A 23,518-nucleotide genomic window follows, 5' to 3' on the forward strand; every position below is an offset into this window, starting at 1 on the left:
TAGGAAAGGCGTGAAATTGTGCCTGGAATCAAAAGCACCTTATTTCTGCCTCTCATCTGTTCTGATCCTCAGCAGTAGAGGACATGTGTTCTGTTGGTGAACAGCTGAGAAGTGGTTGCTCAGATACCCCTGTGTCATCAACATTAACTTTAGCGGTTTGTCTCAAGCTTCTATGTTCTGGCTAATTTTTAAAGTATTCCCTTTAGTGGATCTTTTCTTTCAGCATGTGATAATGATTCTGAATACTTTAGCAATTGCTGAGGCTGGGGTAGATTCAAGAGCTAAACATGGTGCAGATGGCAGCTTAAATAAGTCTTAGTCTTCCATTTTGTGTTTGAATTTCTAGGGCACAGTTTCCCCCCAGCTGATAGCTCCTCTCTCAGCTACTGTTGAACTTTAAAGTCCTGCCACATTTCAGCTAACACTAGCTATCAGTTTAATTCTTTAAAAATTATATATAATGTACACATACACACACTTGACCTAGAAGTGCTTCAAAATGGATCATCCACATTGTGTAATAAACTTCCCCCTCATCAAATGGATTTATCCCAACATTCTTCAGGTTGGGCCCGGGGGAGGAGGTGAATCTGGTCGCGGGGGGGGGGGGGGGGTTGTTTCCCTCCCCCCCCCCCAGTTTTTGGGGTTTTTTTATTTAACTGCATGCCTTTCATCACTTTTACCATCCGGAGATTAGGTCATCTATTGAATTCTGTATTTAACTCTGTATTGTCATCCTGTTGTATTCTTTGTGAAATCTTGGTTTTAGATGAAAAGGAAAATTTCAGATTTCCATTGTATCTGATATTGTGAAATTTCAAAAGGTTTAGTAACTTTGTAGTTTTCCATTTTCTTAGCATCAGAGATGAAAGAGCTTGATTTTAATGTCAGTCTTTCATTCTGCCTTCGAAGTGTTTCCATTACTTTTATTCGGATCTCTTCCTACAAGAAAGGAATCTGTGCTCTGGCAGACTTAGTTCTTATACTTGAGAATCAAAATGGATAGTAAATTGTTTTGTTTAGTTTACAACCTTTCTTTCTCTTTCTCAATTTGGACTTCTAGAAAGCTACATGGAATCTCACAATTTATGTAAAAGACATGGGGTAGCCTCCAGGACGGAGACTTGAAGTAGCTCAGTACGTGGACTAGCTAATAGAGGGGACAAAGAGCTACACTGTTAGCATGGGTTACATTAACATTTATAAAAAGAAAAGGAGTACTTGTGGCACTTTAGAGACTAACCAATTTATTTGAGCATGAGCTTTCGTGAGCTACAGCTCACTTCATGAAGTGAGCTGTAGCTCACGAAAGCTCATGCTCAAATAAATTGGTTAGTCTCTAAAGTGCCACAAGTACTCCTTTTCTTTTTGCGAATACAGACTAACACGTCTGTTCCTCTGAAACCTGTCATTAACATTTATATTATCTGTAGGCTTCAGGGTTAACACCCCATTGGCATGAGTCAGTTCACACTTTTGAGTTTGTCTGCAGAGGAAGACATAACTGCATTGGTTTAAACTTTGTTTGCATTTTTAAAGTTAATTTCGTAACCATGAGGGCTAAAATTGTAAGTGAAAAATTAAATTCTTGAGCACAATTGTGTGGCAAGAGGTGAATTCTGTAAGATACATTGCTCAATGGAGTACATGGGACCCTAGTTATAACGTCACTTTCCAATGAGACGATCGTATTTTGTAAGAATTCTGTTTTGGACAAGAATTCAGAAATCTCAGAGAGGTGTCTGCCTCACTCAAAGAGACTTAGCTTGAGCCTTTACATCTTGCCTCTGAAAACTAAGTCTCTTCATATGGGTTGGTGGGTTGTTCTAGCATTTTGTCACTTATCGCGTATATTCATCTAACTTCAGATTTTGTGCAAAATTCTCAGTTTTTAAACAAGCTCTTTCCTTCGGCATGTCTGGGACTCAGGATCTTGTGCTTGCCAAAAGATGCATCTGGTTCCATCCTAGTCTTGTGCTGCCTCTCTTTAGGACTATTGAGCATTAAGCTGCCACTACCTTTCTGTCTCTTCTTGAAACCACTACTTTACTTTTTAAATGAAAATTTAAATTCTGGAGAAAAGTCACATTTACATGGAGACTGTTAAGTCCTCAGGTATATGGCTCTTGCCCTTGACTTGCATTTCTTCTTAGTGTTCTCCTATATAATGGGCAAGAAACTTTAGCAGTAATCTTAAATATTATGATACACATGATGTCTAGTTCCATGAGTGACTTCATGACTGTTTTCCAGCTAAAACTGAAAGTGCAACAGCACTTCAGTTTGGACAGAGATTATTCAGTGTACATACTGAAATACGCATCAGAAATAAGTAAGGTTCTCACACACTTTCATAGTGTGGGCCACTTTTGTTCTAGTCATAATGATGTCAACTACCTCCCCTGCTAAAGTTGAACAAACAGCATTCCTTTGGCTACTAGAGCTTCATTTCATGGAAAAGTACTGTTAGGAAAGTATTAAATGTATTTTAGACTTCTATTGAAGCTTACCAGCTGAAAACAAGGAGAGTCATAACCATGTGATTAGCCATTTCTCCACAGACCATCTAGTGCAGGGATTCTCAAACTGGGGGTCATGACCCCTCGGAGTCATGAGGTTATTACCTGGGGGGTCGCGAGCTGTCAGCCTTCTCCCACAGCCCCACTTGACCTCCAGCATTTATAATAGTGTTAAATATTAAAAAAAAGTGTTTCTTAATTTATAAGGGGGGGGTCACACTTGGAGGCTTGCTATGTAAAGGGGTCACCAATACAAAAGTTTGAGAACCACTGATCAGGTGGTTCAAGAGCCACTGTTTTGGAACTGCTGATTTGGAAGTTGGACAGAGTGAAGAAGTGGAGAATCAGTCCCCAGCCCTGCTACTTAACCTTGCCCAAAGTAACTCTCATTCTGCTTCAATCTACCAATGAGTAAAAGGGAATAATATTTACCTTACAGAGGAATTGAAACCTGTATTTGTGAAGGACTTTGAGATTTTCTAGAAATGTCAAGTATTATAATAGGTACCATTAGGTTTTTCTTTTATTTTTTTCTTTAATATTTTTTATGTCCAGTTAACAGGTCCTTGCGTTTAAAGTGTAGCTCTACTATGATGAATAAGTATGTAAAAATGACATCTGTTTAGACACCTGCTCCCTGTTTGGTCTCTTTTGACAATTTTAGCAAAAAGTAAGCTTTACTATATTTTATTCCTAGCAATTCATAGCTAACGCAGTTAAGAGAGTGAGCTGTATTCTGTACCTGCCTGTGCATTAGCAAAATTGTTAACCAACTTTCAGTTGGTTAAACTTGTGCTAAGCCACTAAAGATGAGGTAATACAGATGTCATACAGCATAATGTGACTTCAGAATCTTTATTACTGTTGGTAGAGTGTGCAAAAGAAAGAACCCAGTCTGGTGCACGAATCCCAGGTTGAATTTGTAGGGCTGACAGGAAGAAAAATATGTATTTTACTTACAACTGCACACTTGTTCTGCAAATTATTTGAAACTGAGACTCTCAATTTAAGTGTATAAAGTGGTGGTTGTATTAAACTTCCTCAACATATGGCCTGTTCGAGTGATCTGTTTAAATATCTTTACTGTGTTACTATAGATCACATTTTTACTAGTAGGAAAAAAATAGAAAAATGTCTTTTTTAAATCACTTGTTCATTTCAAAGCCCTTTTGAAAGGCACAGACCTTTATTTAACAGCCAGCTGTTGACACTTTAAGTATGGCTCAGATAAGGATGCTGGCTTAAAATCTTGTCAGTGGTACTTTTTTTTTTCTTCCCCCCCCCCCCCCCCCCTTTCTGGATTTCTTTCATACTTTTAGAAACTGCAGAGGTGGAGGCCAGATTCTTGAGCCTCTGGTTCCTCTGATGGAAACATTTAACTGAATAATGAAGATGTTTCCAATCCATGAGATGGGGATTTTTCATCACTTCAGTAAGGGCAATTAGCATATGAAGTGGAAAAAAGCTTTAATACAAAGCAAGTTTTTAAATTTCATTTGGTATTAACCTTTTGATGCACAAGTTGAGTTTTCTAAATATATTAGATGTGAGCTAATGAACTGAGCTCCAGTCACTTATATTTCTGTTTTGGGAAAAGGCAGGAGAATTCATCTGTCCCAATGACTAGTCTAAATGTGGCTTTTAGTTTTGCTTTTAATCTTTACATGGACCCCCGGTTCCTCACCACTTCCCACTTTATTTCCATTCATATGTTTGGGCATTATAGTACATGATCTTTATATTTGAGACATAGGAGCATTCAGTGCTGCTTCTATAAACAAGACGGTGGGGTGCAAGAAAGCATTAGTGAGGCAGGCAGTGGGCACTATGTTAGTCCCACCACCCTATTTGCTTGGCTCAGAACACATGCTTTTTTTTCTGATCAATTTTATTTAACTTACCAATGGACCTATTTTATCTTTTACTTTTTTAACCATTAGACTAACTACAGGATTGGTCATGCACTGTATGGTAGGCTTTTTAATAAACATTAAATACTGATTTGATTCTTTTTAATAGCAGTTTTACTGACACTTTAGTAAAACTATTTGTCTGACACAGCTGTCAACTTCCTGCAACTGAAATAATTTCTTATTTTTTAAGATAAGCCTTCTAAAGTAGAAAGCAGACCTCATGCATCATTTGAACCAAATAAAGTACAGTGAACTGAAGACCCCTCCCATCACTTGCTGTGCTATGGAGTCTTTAAATTCCAAGCAGAGGTCTCAGCTGTCCCAGTTTAGGTTACACTGTATTAGGATTGGCTGTAGCAGTATACCCCCTCCTCCCTCTTCTAGCTTTCACTGGGGGAAAGCATGAGGCAGAGATTAAATGTAGAAACTGTCACCAGGCTTCTCCAGTGCAGCTGGCACCATGGATGTGCTTCAGAGCAGCTCCTGCTAGCTCTGTAAGCCCTCCACTCTGCCTCCTCCCATTATGTTTCCTCTGATAAGATTTTGAGTACAACAATCCAAGAAGAATTCCCTGACCCCCACCAATTTATACTGCTCTATTCCCAAGTTTTTTACCTCTTGATTGTTGGAACAAAATCTCTAAAAATTGACCACAAAAAGCCCCAGAAGTTGGGGGAAATTGCTATAGAAAAAAAGAAAAGCCAGAAAATTCAAATAGTTTTAGTGTATTGAGCAAAATTATAGTGCCTAGTGCACAAGCAATTGGTTAAGAAAATTGGCATATTCAGAGGAAACAGAGTAAGATCTGAGTTGTCTACCATGCCTGAGGGAAGGATTGAATGTCCATCCTCTCTCTCTTTCCCCAGGGACAGCAACCACAAGTGCCAGGTGTGCAGGGTGACAGTGGTTGGCTTGTCAGCATATGCCAAGCACATCTCCAGCCAGCTGCACAAAGACAATATCGATGTTCACGACAGAGAGGAAGACGAAGGGAAAGAAGAGGCTGATGAAGAGTACTTTGACAAGGAACTAATTCAATTAATCAAACAAAGGAAGGAACAGAACCGGTTAGTATTCTTCTTCTTCTCTTAAGTTACACGGTAGAATTCCTTTAAAGCTGTTGTGGGTATGGAGAAATGCTGCCAAGATAGAAGTATGTTTGAAGTGCAGTCTGCATGCAACCAGTATGCTGATCATAAGAGCAGTTTACAGTAACTACCTGTAGGATGCAGCTTGTGTGTCTAAACACAAACATTTCATTTATTATTTTCAGTTCTGATAGTTATGAGGTTTACTGCAGTGCTTGGAAAATGAGGCTTAGCCTAGTCCACAGCAGAGGTGAAACAGTTTCACTTGTAGTGTCACAGGGCCTTGAAGTGGAATTCCTTGTGTGCTTATTAAGGATTCAAGATTATTCAACATCTCTGTGCAAATATTTTATATTCTCATAAGTATACAGTTGAATAAAATGTTGCAATAATTCTAGCAGCAGTACTAGTATCACTTCTTTGCCCTACAAAATTAGCCTCTCACAAACTGTTGTTGGGTATAACTTGATGCTTGTATTTTACAGTTCTGATTTATGATCTCTGAAACGAATTAGAATCTCTTATTTTGGGTAACAATGTAAATGTCATCCTGAAATGCACTGAAGTCTTAAATGAAAAGCTTTTTCTTTTTGTTTAGCACATAGTATACATAGTGCTACATAGTATATAAGATTTGCTACATAGTATATAAGATTTCTGTTTCAGCATTTATGCTGCATCTGACACTTTTGTGAGTGTGCATTGCTAGTGCCATGTAATTGTATAATATACAGTTTAAAGAGTAAGAACATATTACTGTAACACTGTAAGGGGGGCATCGGTTTTTTCTTTTTTAATATTATGTTATGTCTGGGTACCCCTACCACAGTGTAAAATAATTTTGAGCTCTCTTTTGACCTGACCAAGAGCGCACAAACATGAGGTCATTGCCTGCCCAGTCTAGACCCTTTGGATATCAGCCAGGACTATGAAGGTTTTTAGGCTTTTCCCCTGTCCCTTCATTCTAATCAATAATTGTGCTGCATGGTACCCACTTTTGTGCTATGATGCTCAACATTGTTTTAGAGCTATTACATTCCTTGGCTACTGTCAAGGTTCCTCCCCCACTCTGAACGCTAGGGTACAGATGTGGGGACCTGCATGAAAACCTCCTAAGCTTATCTTTACCAGCTTAGGTCAAAACTTCCCCAAGGTACAAGATATTCCACCCTTTGTCCTTGGATTGGCCGCTACCACCACCAAACAAATACTGGTTACTGGGGAAGAGCTGTTTGGAAACGTCTTCCCCCCCAAATACTTCCCAAAACCTTGCACTCCACTTCCTGGACAAGGTTTGGTAAAAAGCCTCACCAATTTGCCTAGGTGACTACAGACCCAGACCCTTGGATCTTAAGAACAATGAACAATCCTCCCAACACTTGCACCCCCCCTTTCCTGGGAAATGTTGGATAAAGAGCCTCACCAATTTGCATAGGTGACCACAGACCCAAACCCTTGGATCTGAGAACAATGAAAAAGCATTCAGTTTTCTTACAAGAAGACTTTTAATAGAAATAGGAGTAAATAGAAGTAAAGAAATCCCCTCTGTAAAATCAGGATGGTAGATACCTTACAAGGTAATTAGATTCAAAACATAGAGAATCCCTCTAGGCAATACCTTAAGTTACAAAAAAGATTCACAGACAGAAATAGTTATTCTATTCAGCACAATTCTTTTCTCAGCCATTTAAAGAAATCCTCATCTAACGCATACCTAGCTAGATTACTTACTAAAAGTTCTAAGACTCCATTCCTGGTCTATCCCCGGCAAAAACAGCATATAGACAGACACAGACCCTTTGTTTCTCTCCCTCCTCCCAGCTTTTGAAAGTATCTTGTCTCCTCATTGGTCATTTTGGTCAGGTGCCAGCGAGGTTACCTTTAGCTTCTTAACCCTTTACAGGTGAGAGGAGTTTTCCTCTGGCCAGGAGGGATTTTAAAGGGGTTTACCCTTCCCTTTATATTTGACAGCTACACTGGCCAGATGGGGTCTTCTGCATTTAGTGTTCTTTGCTCACTTTAAATCTTTTAAAATCTCCCTGTTTGAAGTGTCTCGGAGGTGAGGGGAGCGTTGGGTAGGTGGGAGTGTTCAGTTAATGATGTCCACAACAAAATTATTTCCCTCCAAACAGAATGTAGTTGTCAGCTATTTGACTCAAAGATGCTATTATTTAGACACCATTTCTGTCCTGGCTTCTTATATTAGAGCTCACTTTCGCTTATGCAGTAATCCATATGACAACTTCACATCCATTTCACAGGAGGCAGAAGTCACTTTAATGCATGCTGAAAGCTTAAAAAAGGGAGATGGAATGTGAAGTTCTCAATTTATCCACAACCAAGGGTTGTGGAGGCAAATGTTGTGGTATGAAACTTCCCCGTCTTGCCCTTCCTGTGACCTACAAGGATCCATTCTCTCTTAGGCCAGTTAACAAGGATCTTTAACTTAAATTCCATTTTTGCAGGATAAATAGTCCTAGTGTTCAGATTGCTGACCTTGAGAACTGCACCACCAGCATTAAGGCAGCATTTATCTTTGAATGCATGTGTTATAGATCCACTTTGGGTTTGGCAGGATATCAAGAACAAATATAATCTTTGTTTATATCTGCCTGCTAGCAGACTACCAAAGGGCAATAGCTGTGTGCTCAAGGGAAGATCTTTCTAGGCGTCTTATTGCACATTTCAAGGACGGGCTGAGGCCTCGTTTCAAAACTAGACAAAATGTTTTTCTCATGTCTGAAACCAAGCTTGCTTAGGTCTTTAATACCTAGCTGTCGTACAGGAACTCTAGAAATCAAGAGTCTCATTGCTGTTTTCTCCAGCAATTCGAATAACTGTTTTCCTCAGCCCAACTTTCCTTCTAATCTTTACCAGTTCATCCTAACAGTAATACCTTGCACTTACAGGATATATAATCTTCAAGATCTTTTTAATGATTGCCAGGTAGGGAGAATTTACCAATGAATGAATGAATTTACCAATATTTTGCTCAAATCAGTTGCTTAGTCACACTTTGAGAGACATGGGTTGGGGAAAGAGCTTGTACAATAGGGAATATCTTGCCTTCTGCTCTTAACTTTTTATTATAGTCCAATCACTGGCAAATTGAAAGAAGTATTGTCTCATTCTCACTTCAGTCTTCCCTTAATTAAAGTGAAAGTCGTTGCTTAGATGTCTCTTCTGGAATGGAGTAAAAACATCCCGCTTGCCAGGAACAAGTAACTCCTCTTCTTCTTCTCCTCCTCCTCCTCTCCCCCTCCCCCAAGCAATTTGAAGCAATTTTGGGATGTAATGTTAAGTGTGCGGAGAGAATCTTGCACTTAACCTGACAAATGTTCATGACAGTTTTACAAAGATAAATTTAAAAATATCAGCTTTCCTTTCATGGGAGTGGAAAAGCAAATATGTATTTTACCAACCTGGAAGCTGAGTTTTGAATAAGAGAAGATTATGCAGCCTTCCACAGCATATTTGTTCTACAAGCTTGGAGAGAGCCAGTAGGGAGAGAAATGGAACCTAGCAACTAAATTAATCATTTCCATTTGATGTATTTAGAGTAGCTTTTTCATTGCAAGTAAAATAATATGCTAGGGTGCTATTTGATGCCAGTTTAAGAGAATTAGGAATCAGATTGGTGCAGCTCATGGATGTTAAATAAGCTAGTACTTTAAGCTTTAACTAGAAAATTAAGTCTGTAGCTCTTAAGGTTACAAAGAAACACTGCTCGTGTTTTGAAAGCTAAGTGATAAAAACATCATGAAACAATAATACTGACACACGTCAGTTGGTCCCATTTATTTCAGAGGTGTTTGGACCACGAAGTCTGATGATGATGATGATTTAAATCTCCACCTTATAAAATAGGTCACTGCTGATCAGAGTACATAAGAGAGAGGTATAATCGTGTTTATGATCTGGGCAATCTGAGTGCTGTCTTGTTTTTGGTACCACCGAAGGGTGAAGGTTTGGAGAGGGCCACCTCCTTTTTCCCCAATCCGATCCCAAAAGATGATAAATCCAATTAATTACAGATTAAATAGCACGGTATAGGTTGAGAATGCCATGTGATGGGACTTGAAAGGAAGAAGTTTTCTATCTTACGTCATCTTTTCTGCAAGCAATTTGGTTAAGTATTGGTAGCTATTTTTGTAACCTACCAAAGTAGTCTTACAGCTTTTTCTGCCTATTAATAAATTATGACTCTTGAAATGCCAGGGAAAGTGTCCCATTTGACCTCCCATCAATGCCTTTGCACCTTTCTTTCTTCCTGTTGACTCATCACTTCCTGCATTTCCTCCTGAACCCATATTTACACCACAATACATCAAATTTGTGTGCATTTACAAATGGGAAAAATACACCCCCGCAGTCCCGTCTCCCCCCCCCCCCCCCCCAAATGAAACTAACCTGAAACTTGCTAACCATTGCATGCCTTGTATTTGTATTACAGTAGCTCCTGGAGGCCCAAACCAAAATCAGAGGCCATGCTGCATCTTTTTTTTCCCTTCTTCCTCTGTCCCTTCCCTGAAGTGCTTAAAATCTTACTTGTTTATACTGTGCTTAGCACAATGTGACCTCAATCTTGGTTGAAGCATGTAGGTGATGATGTAATACAAATAAGTAAATGATCCAAATGACAGCATGATAACTGACTGTTTGGAGGGGCCTTATGTGAATGAAACTTTTTTTTTTATAACTTGATGACACTTACAATACTGATTTATTTTGCCATTTTTCACATGTGGTCTTAATGTAAAATTGTTTGTGTAAAGATTTTTTTTTTGGCTTGTTTGTTTTGTTTTTTAACTGTACCTAGTAGATGTGCAAGGGCTTTTTGGAGAAGTATTGTCAGTGTTTTCACTCTATGCAGGCTTTGTGGGAAAAAACAAAAGAAGTTGGCTGTCTTAAGCAGACATCATTGCTAGAATGGATTAGACAAGCAGTAAGAATTATATATTTTGTGCCCCAGAGGCAAAGTGCATAGCCACTTCCAGATATTAGTAGTTTGGGAAACCAGTGTCCTGCCAAACGACCTGAAGTTGCTAGTCTATGTGGCGGTATTGTTACCTACCAGCCTGCTTTACATCTAAGGCTTAATGTGTGTAGATTTATTCTGGCAGATTTTTAGATCATTTTGAATAGTTTGAGGCTTGTTACCTCTTTTACAAAGCTGGGATAGTTTGGGATATACTCTTCAGTCACTGAACAGACATATTTCCTTATGTCTTCTAGGCAAGTTGAAGCTTGCTGTCGAAACCAAGAAAAAGAACCCAATAATAGGAGACCACAGAGAAGGCGAGAAGAAAGAGCTGCTTATAAAGACAGAGAAACTTATGATTCATCCTTGTGGCACCATCAAGGCCCATCTCAGAAGGACTGGAAATGGGAAAACAATGGCTTTATGAATCCTAGGCAAGGCAAATTCGCACATTCTGTAAAGAACCCTAATGCAGACAGGCACCTCAGTGGTCCCAGGGGATGCTCGGGATGGCATCAGAATGGTTCTGCAGGCCTTTCAGGTCAACATGATAACCAGGGGAATTCTGGAGGTGTTTGGCATCCGAAAGGAGGAGGAGAAGTGTCAAAGTGGTATCAAGATGTCAAAGGAAGAAATTCCAACTGGCGTTCTGAAGGAACAGGTGACTTTTCTATTTGGCATTCTAAAAACTCTGTAAGAAACTGGAAATCCAATCCTCAGGGTGCAAATGGCTGGAATTTTGGTGGCACAGGGGACACATATCCACTGGGAAAAAATAGGACTGCAAATCCTAGTTCCCACACAGAAGATGGGAGTGTTGCATGGAAAAAAAAACCCATTAAATATAACCAGGAAAGGTATACACGGCAGTGGCAGGCGAATGACCAATTGGATTTTACTAGTGATAAACTCCCTTCAGTGGGGGCACTGGATTTCGGTATTTCTGAACAACCAGAGAGTAAAATGTCCAAGATGAATGGAAAGAGTGGCAGCACTTCCAAAGATAAAATTCATCGATGGACTCCTTATCCGTCTCAGAAAGCCACAGACCAGCATGCATGGTCTGAAGAGAATGTTCCTAAAACTTCAGAGAGAAAAAATTCTGTATCTCTACCTTTTCTCGAGACATCCATGAAAGGAATGGATTTTGAAATAGATACTACAAGCCTCCCAAAACTCATAACGTGGGAAGAGACCCTTTTAAACCACCCCTGTAACAAGGCCACTGCTGACCACCTTGAATTTTGCAAGGTGAATGCAGACTGCCCCAGTGGAGGAAGACCTGACCAAGAGGAGGGCAGAAGTAACAGGATGCCATCACTGAAATCCCCACTCCTGGTTATTCCAGACATGAAGTTATCTTCCCAAAAGCAAGACCCAAAGAATCTCTTTAAAAATGTCAAGCTTCTATTATCTTCCTGCCCTGGAGAACTCCAGAACCATTCGAATGCACTAAACTTCGAAACTAATCGTTCCTCTTCTTATGTATCCAGGTTGCGCAGTGCTTGTAGCTTAAGAGACAGCAGAGATGTGCTTGACAGAAATCAGAGACAGCCTATTGATAGCCTAAGTGAAGAACTGAGAAAAGCCAAAGAAGAGTTACAATCCAATCTTTCTCTGCAAAATCCTTACTTAAGTTCATACAGAGATGCAGAGAGTAATCTAAGTGGTGGTCGGAATATAGAGGAACACAGGAAAGGTTCTTCAAAGACTAATGAGCCTAGAGTTGATACATTGGAGGATGTAAGTGAAGAGTGTGAAAAGGCTGAAGCAAGGGTTGAAAAGCTAAGTCCTTTCATCAATACTTGTTCACCATGTGACCCTCAGGAGTGTGAACATGCTAGCACCAGAAAGGAAGGTGACACAGAAGCATCAGGCAAACCTCCCAATTCAAGTATTATAACTGATGAGCAAAAAGATTCTGAATCTCAAATGGAGTCAGTGAGCCCATCAGGCCTTCAACACAGTTTAAGTGATGAGCTGAAAACCTCTCAAGAAGGGAAAGGTGAAGATCCAATCAAATCAAATCATCATTTTGATATGGAAGGCTTTGAAAACAGTTTAGATCATGAGCTGCAAAAAGGAGGTGGTGGCCAACCTTCAGGCCCTCTTCTTCCTGAATTAAGTAAACTTGGCCTCCCTGCTTCCCTTCAAAGAGATCTGACACGACATATCAGTTTGAAGAGTAAAGTTGGGGCACATCTTCCTGAGCCCAACCTCAACAATGCACGGCGTATTCGAAATGTTAGTGGTCATCGAAAGAATGAGACCGAGAAGGAGTCTGGACTTAAACCAACCCTGAGGCAGATTCTTAGTGCATCCCGAAGAAACATAAACTGGGAACAAGTTATCCAGCAAGTAACAAAGAAGAAACAGGAACTTGGCAAGGGTTTACCAAGGTTTGTAACCTTTTAACTTTCAAACCTGGATCTTAGTATATTTGAGTCACAAGACTCTAAAGACTGACTTCTGAAGAACTGCAGAGATGAATTCTACCATACCATATTTGTCTGTCTATAAAGACACACATACATACACACACACACACACACACACGAAGTTGATTCTGATCATAGTTTGTGACTAACAATTCAATGCATATGACACTGGGAGCATTAGGTTTTATTTTAAAGTTCTGTTAACTACAAAAATGTATAGGTATAATATGAACAATACTTTAAATATATTGCAAGACCATTACTTGATTTTTTTGCATGAGATCAAATACTGAGAAGTACTTAAATTGTCACAGGCAAGTTGAATGCATCCCTTGCTGTAGTAATTTAATTTTTTTTAATTATTAGCAATTTGTACATTTTAAAAAAATATCCAGATAGTTATTCTCAGTATCTTATACATTGAAACTGTCTTTAAGCTTAATGTGGAGACAAGTATTTTCAGTCTGTCTTGTAAACACAACATCTTATTGTCTCATCAGTCGTAGAAGCAGGTAATTCTGTAATGACTGTCTGAAAACTATAGTAGGTTTACTTCTGTGTTTTAAAATTCTGTTTCAGATCTACCCTGTGTAAGAGGGTAGTGTGCTTCATTACAACTCTGACAAGAACTTCTGTACAGTTCTCTGACTTCAAGCTAAGAGGGCCAAATTGACCTTCACTTTACCCTAGAGCTGATGAAAATCCTGCATTTGTGTTTAAAAATAATAGCATGGCTAAGCACTATCTCAATAGTGAAGTTATGCAGCTGAGGGTCCTTCCTTTTTAGGTTACACAAAAGGCAGCACAACACTAGTGTTATCTTTTAGTCCATTCGTGTATACCTAGCTATATATTTAAGACAGATCCCCCCCCGCCCCCCCGTGCCTGTCTTCTGCTGTTATACATTTACAGTGTTTTTTGTTTGTTTTTAGGTTTGGCATAGAGATGGTACCCCTTGTTCAGAACGAACAGGAAGGTCTTGATTTGGGTGAAGAACCTGAGCTGTCTGGCCTAGAAGGGTTCCAGTGGGAAGGGATTTCCATGGCAGCGTCTGGATCAGCTAGGAAACGCAGCCTCTCTGAAAGCAGTGTTGTTGTGGACAGGACTGCTTCTGTTTATGGCTTCTTCAGTGACCAAGCCATAACAAAGGAAAGTGAGCAAAAGCAAATCATTCCAGTCTGCCATTCACATTTTATAGCACCTGTATATAAAACAAATGCTAATAATGTGGCTGACTTCAAACAAGAGACATCCTCTCTCCCCTCATCACCATTCATGTCTGAAAGAACTGAAACTACCATCAATGGAAGGAGACACAGCCTACATACTCCCTCTGATGTTACAAGCTTCACAGTATTTACCACAAAACAAGATCAGGAGAGCCCAGAATGTAGAATATCCCTTCTTGAAAACAAAAATGCATTAGAGCTCATAGGGGAAGGAAACATTTTGGCTTCAAATGGAGCTTCAGTGCTTGCAGGATCAAACTCTGTAGATGCTGCTACAGACAGCAGCTGTACATCTGGTACTGAGCAGAATGACAACCAGGGAATTGGAAAGAAAAGAAGAGCAACTGGAGTAAGTGTAGTTCTGCATATCTTCAGGATATTAGCAATAGAAAAGTTTCTCTTGTTGGTTGTCATTAAGTTTGGGATTTAATCATTGGTATTTTTAATAAGCCATGGTCAGGTCACAGGCAAGAAACAAAAAATTATGGCTCATGATCTGTCAATGACTTATACCATAACTACCCCTGATTGAATCTTAAGAGCAGGTGCTGCTGCCGGGGTGGGAGGGAGCACCGGGGGCCCGCGGTTCCTCTGGCCACCCTGGGACCGCTGCCAAGATTGGGGTCAGGGCGTGTGGGCTTACCCCACTCCACCTGCCTGGCATTCCAGCTGGGGAGCAGGCAAGCCCACTACCCAGCAGGAGCACCAGCAGGGCAGAATGGGGTAAGCCCCCATGCCCCGACCCCGCTCTCCGACAGGAGCACTGGGCGGAGCAGGGCAACCCCCCCCCCCCCCCCGATTTACATTAATTCTTATGGGGAAATTGGATTTGCTTAACATCATTTCAGTTAAAGTAGCATTTTTCAGGAACATAACTATGTTAGGTGAGGAGTTACTGTATATTTATAGGCAAACTCTAATATTGGCCAGGACAAACACACTGATTCTTGGCATATCTTGTTTCCCTCTGTACAGTATCTGTACTGAAAGGATTGTGTTCACAGGACCTTTGTGGTGGTTTGACCCAGGATAGATATCCAGTACTACATAATTGCAAATATTTTTTGTTGTCTTAGATTCAGAGTGTGTTTTAACTGACTTAAAAAAAATAAATAAATTAGACAAGGTGGAATGGAAGATGCCTTCATGATACTTCTAGCTCTTTTTAAGATTTCCTGTGGTTTAAAGACTAGAAAACTGCCACTGCCCAGAAAACTGCCACTGCCCAGAATGTCTAGACTTGGCCTCCTGCCTCTGGAAATGAGTGTCTTCAATAGAATGCTTATCATGTTTCAGGACCTACTAGGAATGTTAAGCAACCATGGAACAATCGGTTTTCTGGTAATGCCTGGTTTTATGGTTGAACATTTAAAAAGAGAAATGCACTTTTTGTAGTAAGGGTTATCTTTAAAATTATACCACGGAGGAAAAAAAAATAGCTGAAAAACTTTTTTTTTTTTTTTAACACCATGTGCTTCAGTAATCTTGTCTGTCTTGGACCTAATGACTCTCTTTCTGTGTATGTCCCTCTTTCATTTTGAAACTTTATTTAGCATGGTATTTATCCCTTTCTAGATTATAACTAGTCTTATTTCCTCATTCATGATCTTATCACAGCAAACGACATTAGACAGACATGAAGGAGCACATCTTGGCCAAGTCTACTTGTTCGACTTGGCAACTGAGTACCTAGAGCGCTGTCTGCTGTAGTATTTCATTGTCTCCGGGGGAAGCAGGAAACTTATTTTTATTCTTGAGAGAAGAGGCAACAAAGTATGAGTGAATGGTCTTATAACAAAATTCATCTGCATATGTTCTCTCCTCTGGCTATAATCTAGACTTGCCTGGGAAAGACACAGTAGATATTTAAATTCTTATTGTAGCCCTAGACTTTTGTAGAATGTAGACTTAAGTTTTAATTATATTCTAACTTTAATGAATGAACTTTTCTATTTATAACTTTTAGGAGGGATCGTCTCCTGAAATCCCAAGTCTAGAAACAAAGAATAAAAGAAGGAAAATTAAAGGCAAAAAAGGTGAGTGATACCAGGTGTGTGTGGGAGGACACAGCATGAAGAGGTTATGAGTATATGCCAAAGCTGCCTTGATAACATTTGGTTGTTAACAAAAGTTGGTTTGAGGCTTCTCTCCTCTTCACGGTGATTTTTGGTTTGCGCTTCCCCCTCCTCCACCTCCCCCAGTTCCATGGCTGAACACTGAAAAGCCTGTGACACTCTACTTATCCTGAACACTGCAGTTCTGTGCCTGTGGCTGACTTGGGACATTGTGCTCACTAAAGGCATACAAAAGAGTGCCTGTGAAGAGGTCAGCCAAGCTGTAACTGGATATTGACAGGTAGGCAATGTCGGGAGCAGAGCAAGAAAGTGAGAGTATTCTTGTTCTACTCCACCTCATTGTGTAAGATGGCTTCCTTAGTCTCTTCTTGCTCTCACACATTCTTAAGTGTGACCTATGATCTACTTTTGAAGCTTTTCTAGTATTTCTTTTGTATATAATGTGTAATGAAGTAAAAGTGTTACTGGGCTGAGTGCTAGGAAAAGATAAATTAAGAAATATTTTGTAAAACATTTTGCTGTTCCTTTGGAATCTTGTTCCAACACCTGAATGACTTTTTCCATCTCACAGAGAGGAAGGATGGCTTTGTTAGGGCATATGACTTATCATGGAGTCAAGATATAAGAGTTCTATTCCTGGTCCTGTGTGATTTTTGGGGCATATCACTTAATTTTTCTTTGCCACAATTTTCTCAACTGTAAGAAGCAGATGAGACTTTCCACGCATGAATGTTGAGACCAAATCGATTGTAAAGAATATTGATTTCATCAAATGGATGATGATGATCACAGCCTACCAACAAGAAATTTTGTTCTTCTCACCGACCGCATTCCTCAAAAGATAGTCAGTTTCCATGAGATGCAAGATATGGCTGCAGCTGAGATGGCTAAATGGGTGCGCTTTTTTTTTCTTTTTTTTTTTTTTGTTATGTCAGGGAGATGGTAGCCAATTCTGCTTACAGGATTTTGGGATTCAGATCATCATCATCATCCCCATCCTGATATATAGTCAGACTTCCCCCACTTTGTCTGTCTTGCTAAGAAGCAGATGCAGCTGATGCCTGTCTAGTGAAGCATCTGCTTTGTTCCCTGTTGCAGAGGCCTTTAGAGGACAAATAAGACTTCCTCTCAGAAAAGCTCCAGGGAAGTAGGGCCAAAAATACCTCGCCTGTGGCATTCTCCTTTAGCCTTTTGACAGTCTTTCTGTTCTTCCAATCCTGCTTCCCCTCCTGTTGGAGTACTGACTGACACTTCCAACTCATCATATGAGATTTAATGAGTTCATTGCTTGGTGCTGTGATACAAAAGTCTACTAAGATGTCTCCACAAAAGTGACCTGTTAAAATGAATTGTAAAACATGAGCTGCACTCTAAGTTGTGCTTATTTCTCTTACAGAGCGCTCTCAGGTAGACCAGTTGTTGTCTATTTCCCTGAGAGAAGAAGAGTTGAACAAGTCACTGCACTGTGTGGATGACCGCCTCTTGCAGGCTCGGGCTGCTCTGCAGGCAGCCTATGTTGAAGTTCAACGATTCCTTGTATTGAAACAGCAGGTAACTGCAGGCTTTTTGAGCTGGCTGAACTAGAACAGCTTTCAGTTGTGCTTGATAGGGCTGGTTAAATCACTTTTTCTCCTCCCTTTTCCCTCCCCCCCCCCAGATAACAATGGAGATGAGCACATTGAGGAGTCAGAGAATTCAGATCCTGCAGGGGCTACAAGGTACTGAGATGTAACGAAATTGCAGCACTGGCATTCTGACCTCTATTCTTTAAGCTTAAGCTTCTGTGCTGATCTTGTATTCAGTTTAACTTCGAATTTGCTCATGAAAGTTCAGGATAGGTTGGTACAACTTAGTAAGTTGCCCATATCCAGTTCTGTTAAGCCATTCCTGTGTTGCACAGTAAAGCTTTCTACTATTCAGACTGATCCAGGCATTTCAAGAGTGTCATGTAGTAGGCCCAGCAAACTCTTAATTGCAAGCTTTTCCTTCTTGTCTCCATTTATTTCCTCTTGAACTGTTAACTGTTTGGGGAAGTTTGGTTTTAACATATGGGCATTTGCTCCTTCTTTCTCTAGAAACCTATGAACCTCCTGAGAGGTCAGAACAGCTCACCTGCAGCATCTCAGATGAAAGAAGAATTAGCAGATCCATGTTAACCGCTGATCTAGCTCTTCCTCCTTCAGGTCAATTCTTCCCCCTTCTGGAGACTTCCTCATGTCTCTCTTCCCATACATCCCCTTCTGGTACTCCCTTGGGAGCCTCTCTCCGAGTGAGCTCCCCACCTGTGTTCCAGACCCCTGGTACTATCACAGCCAGCACTGTTCCTGATTCATCCATGCAAATTAAACAAGAACCTATGTCTCCAGAGCATGGAGGAGAAAGTGTGAATACTGTGCTCCATGGCTCTGTGTGCGCTCCACAAGCAGAACTGCAGCAGAAGGATGGTATGTTTGTTTATCTTCTTTTTAAAAGACTAGTTTTATGAGAATGAGGAAAACCACTTAGTTGAAAGAGTAAAAGTTATTTAGGCTTCAAACCTGTAAGCTACTCTGCATGGGTGAACCCCCACTGACTTCAGCCATGGTAATTGTCTTGCAGAATTGGGGCCTTTATTTGTAACAGACTTAAGTTACGTTGTTGTTTTTTTAATTTGTTTTATTGATTTGGTTTAAATGTATATTACAGCTTTAAAACTAAAGGCTTATACTTCTGCTTCAAAACAAAAAAAAATAAAAGGCCAGAACTTGCATGCAATCATCTCTTTAAAATGGTGTGTGTATATATAATATAGTATTATGGTGGCTAGTGAGATTGTATTTGCTTCTAGTCCATATTGTAACTGGAAGCAATACAGCACTGGCAGCCACCTACACAGTGCAAAAACTGCTTAAGCAAGAGATCTAAACACACTTTTGGCCAAACTAAATTAAGGATCTTCTTAACAGGGGGTTAAAAAAAAAAATTCCTCCATTACTCTTGAGTTGTAAGTGGGATTTAATAACTAGATTCAGAGGTTGCATAGTTGATATTACTCTCTTTTCATTGCTTGAAATCTGAATTACTGTGAGTGGTATTAAATTCTTTTCATTATTCTCTGTATGGCCTTGATCCTGCCAACATATATGCTTAATTTTACTTGCATGAGTGGTCTTATTGAAATGAACGGGACTGCTAACATGAGTAAAGTTAAGCATGTGTTTAAGTGCTAGCAGGATAAAGGTCATGTTTGTAAAATTGAGATCTTGAGTTGTATCTAGAATTACTGTGATAAATTGTTTTATCATTTTTAAAACATTTTTAAAACAGAAGAGCGACACAAGTTCCTGAGCTCCAGCTTACTTTTAAAGGGATTTGAGCCCAAGGAACCTAAATCCCACTCATTTTTCCCCCAATGAAATGCAGGCACTTTTCTGCAAATCTTACCCTCGGTATCTACCTGGGCTAGACCGGGGTGAAACACACACCTAACCAGTGTTTGACCTTTCTTCTCCCAACTTAGGGAAATCTCAGGGAAAGAAAGGTAGAAAAAAACCACAAGTTTTTTTTGTTAAATTAAACATACTATATGTTGTACTTCATAAGCATATTTATTTCTCAAACATAAACCATACATTGTCCAAAGTAAAGCTTACAGTTTTGTATATAAAACAGAAGAGTCCATGGTCTAATTTTTTTTGCAGTTTCAGATTATTTTTTCCTAGTGTGGATTCTTGTAGCTATTACATTTATGTTCAACTATGTTGCATTAATCTGGATATATTTAAATTCATTATATTTTCCTTTACTTTTTCACTTGTAGCATTTAGTAGAGGACCTGTACGTCTAAAGATGTATAGAAAAAATATATCCAAGGCAAAGTATTGCAGTTGTTAGTTTAAATTGCTTACATTGTTTTACACTGAAGGTGGTGTTCAGTCTAAAACAAGGGTGCCAACTGCCTTATCAAGTTAAGTATTTGCCTTTCCATTTTTAATGGCTTAAGCAGTTTGTGATTTTGGCATTTTGCGGGGCATCAAAGATGAACAGAGGACTGCTCCTGCATGAAGCTGATGTTGAGGAGCTGCTGGAGGGTATGGGACAGAGACTTAAGTGATTGCTGTAGCTGCAATGTCATGATGTCTCTCTTGCAGAATTGTCAAACTCCGTGCTTCTATTATGAGTTCAATGGCTTGTTTAGTGGCACAGTTGAAGTTAAAGAATTGGATTAAACTAATTTTTCTACCTTTTTGAGATGAGCATGAATCTTGCTACCTAACTCTCTGCAATGCTTACATTTAACTTTAGAAGAATTGTTTTCATAACTTCCGTCCATTCAGTTGTATGCTTCCTACTACTTTCTTTTTTGATATGTTTAGTCTAAACTGTAGGTTGGTATTTGATAGTCAAATTAATTTCTGTTTGCAGAACTGATCAGTTTTCATATCTCACACACATAAAATGAGCAATGGCCGCCTTGTGAATTCAACACTAGAAAAAATACAATGAGCTAACCCATTTTACAGAGATTCACCAGTGGATGTCTTGCCCCCTTTCTGTAGATTTATATCTAGCATTCCAAATTCCCCCAAAATTCAACTCTACATCCTTGTCTCTTTAACATGCAGATGAGTTGATTCCACTCAGCTATGCGCCTCTCTCCAACCTCCCTTCACCTCCTATTTAGGAAGTTTTGTAACACCTGTAGTTTCCTAATAGGGATAGCAAGCACCTTGATTTCATCAAGTCCCATTTTAAAATAGCTACAGTTTTTTGTTCACAGTGTAAATTAGAAAACTGCTTTTGTTTAATAATAATTAATTAATCATTAATTTTAAAAAGCCTTTCAATTATGTTAAATATGTAGTGACAGAAGTTTAAAAAACACTGGGAATCAGAACACTGATAAAACCAGTTGAGGTCTTTTTCCCCGCTGGGGTGGTTGAATGGGAGTAGGCACCTTGGTTTCTACCAGTTATATCTAGGATGTGAATTTAACAGTTTGCGTGCATCCCTTCCACCCCAATGTTCTCGTTTGATATGGTCACAACTGTTTAAACCTTGCTTAAATATTTGTTTGTTCTGCCTAGATGTGGATCTAAGAGCATGCATGTGTATATCAGCAGTGGTCAAAAATAACTTAAATTGCTCAGAAAAATAACTTTTCATTAATTGGATAATTATGCTCTCTTCTCAGCAATTGCCTGAAGGGAAGCCTTAATTATAAAATTAGAAAGCCTGGGGTGGCCAATTGGAGCACATTTAAAGTAGAATAATTTAAAGGGTCATCCCAGAGAATCAGATGTGTACCATCTTGTCTCTGACTGAAAACTGTCAACTTTTCAGGAAGGTTGCAGAAGATTTAACTTATCTTTTTCCCAAGAGATTTCTAAAGAGAAATATTTTTGTAATGCTGTTAGCTTCTCCTTTCTGGCGAGAGCCTGTCCCATGTGTCATGAATAGGGATTGTTGGAATTAATAGTATTTGACATTATTAATATGGGAGACCAGCAGACTCTGATTTAACCATAAATTCCTTTATTAAATCCAAAGGTCAAATGGTATTTTATACAGTTGCTCTAAACATGCTTAACTGTCTAAAAATAAGCAGTCACTACACACAGTACAATAACCAAGTATTCATGAGCGTATGATCAGTATACTTACAAATAGGCCAGACCTAGGGAAAAGTGTCTCATCCTGGTGTGCTCTAGCATGATCAAGTAGGGTCTGACAAAGAGCCATGCATTTGAAAGTTCTCTCTACTGTTCAGCTAACTTGTTAGCTTTAGCAAAAACCCAGTTTGAAGCAGTTTATCCTTGTTGTTTTCCTTCCTCATTTCCTCCCCCTCTTTGCTTACCAACAGAACAGTGGGAAGGTTTTTCTTTTTCTTAAGACAGTTTGTCTTGTTACTGCAGCTGTTCATTTAATCAGTTACTTTTTGAACCATACATTTTTCCAACACTAAGTAATATTACTTATTCTCGTAGCCTTCTTTTACTTGCTGATTGTGGCCATCTCTGTACCAGTCACAAACCAAATATGTATTATTTTCTTAACCATACCTATGCTAATTAAATTTTCATAATTATCCCTACATGTGTCCAGAAAGTCCTTTCAACAGTTCTTAACCATATTTCACCAAATTCCAGTGAGCACAATCCATTAGATAACTGCAGTATGTGCAGTAACACTGGCACATAAATAAATTGAACATCATTGTACAACACTTCTTTGAGGAGTCTTAATACTACTAAATTACTGGGGTCTGCCTCCACCCTGGAGCATTCTGGCTTTTCCTTCTCTATGTATGGTATTTGTAGCACCCTTATTCCCACCCTCCTTGATTTCCAAAAAGGTACATATTGATATGCTCCATTTCTTGTAAAATTTAATCAAACACAAAATGTATAATGCCCCTCATGTCTAGCCTATATATATTCCTTAAATAGGGATTCACAATCACCATGTTTTCATCTGTTGTCAGGCCACTTGCAGAATTGTATGTGATAGCCAGTGACATTGTTTCTTCAGGTAGATGCAGACATGTATTCCACTTAGGTGCGTGCATGCCCAGCGCACTGGAGTCAGATATTTTGCCTAGCAGTACCCATAGAGGGGCAGCACTCATGGCTCTGGCCCCTCCCCTGTTGATATGAGGCAGAACTTCCCCAACTCTCCTCAGTGTCTTCTCACCACCCATGGGTGGAGCTGGAGCTCTGTGTAGTTCAGTCTTAGCCTAGTTTTTTATCGTATGTAGTTTGTGTTAGTAGTTTAATGTTCATGTTAGTTAGTTTTAGTAGCTTTTCCTCTGGTGATGCCCTCACTGGGGTTCAAACACTGTCTTTTGTGTGGGGGAGCGACCCTGAGCAGCAATCACCACATGCAGTGCCCACTTTGTCTTGGCAAGGCCCATCTCAAAGAGCATAGTTCGATCTGCAGATCATTCAAGAAAAGGACGCGGGTGGCCCAGGACCTTCACTTCAAGAAGCACCTGCTTGAACAGGCCATGTGGCCTGATCTGGTACCAATGTCCTCATCCAGCCAACGATCACCCTCTTTTTCTGAGTGCGGCCACTTCACTTTTGGGAACAGGCACACCTCCAAAGAGGTTGAGGAGACATTCCTCATCAACTGCACCAAGGAAAAGGTCACATAAGACCAACTGAGATCGCTCCAGGTCTCGGGGTGACTCTTCTGCCTCCCCCATAAAGAGTGTGGACCAGTACAGGGCCAGCATTGGCAGGCAGCTCTAACCCTTCTCTGGTTCCGAGTGGGAAGGGCAGAAACTTTGTACCA

At 39.7% G+C, this 23,518-nt stretch overlaps 1 protein-coding gene across 3 annotated transcripts in view; it reads left to right on the plus strand.

Moving 5' to 3' along the window:
• ZNF106 (zinc finger protein 106) overlaps nucleotides 1-23,518 on the plus strand; it is a 78,815-nt gene that overhangs the window by 16,512 nt on the left and 38,785 nt on the right. For 2 of the 3 annotated variants that reach the window (XM_048854921.2, XM_048854922.2), the window contains exons 4-10: nucleotides 5,299-5,499; nucleotides 10,756-12,900; nucleotides 13,872-14,517; nucleotides 16,135-16,204; nucleotides 17,640-17,794; nucleotides 17,901-17,961; nucleotides 18,319-18,687. In XM_048854921.2, the coding sequence (XP_048710878.2) occupies nucleotides 5,299-5,499; nucleotides 10,756-12,900; nucleotides 13,872-14,517; nucleotides 16,135-16,204; nucleotides 17,640-17,794; nucleotides 17,901-17,961; nucleotides 18,319-18,687 (3,647 nt within the window). Of the gene's footprint in view, nucleotides 1-4,806; nucleotides 4,927-5,298; nucleotides 5,500-10,755; nucleotides 12,901-13,871; nucleotides 14,518-16,134; nucleotides 16,205-17,639; nucleotides 17,795-17,900; nucleotides 17,962-18,318; nucleotides 18,688-23,518 lie in introns of those variants that run through there. The other variant, XM_048854923.2, reaches the window with a different exon arrangement.

The sequence above is a fragment of the Caretta caretta genome, chromosome 6 (genome assembly GCF_965140235.1).
Source record: "Caretta caretta isolate rCarCar2 chromosome 6, rCarCar1.hap1, whole genome shotgun sequence".
Classification (NCBI taxonomy): domain Eukaryota; kingdom Metazoa; phylum Chordata; order Testudines; family Cheloniidae; genus Caretta; species Caretta caretta.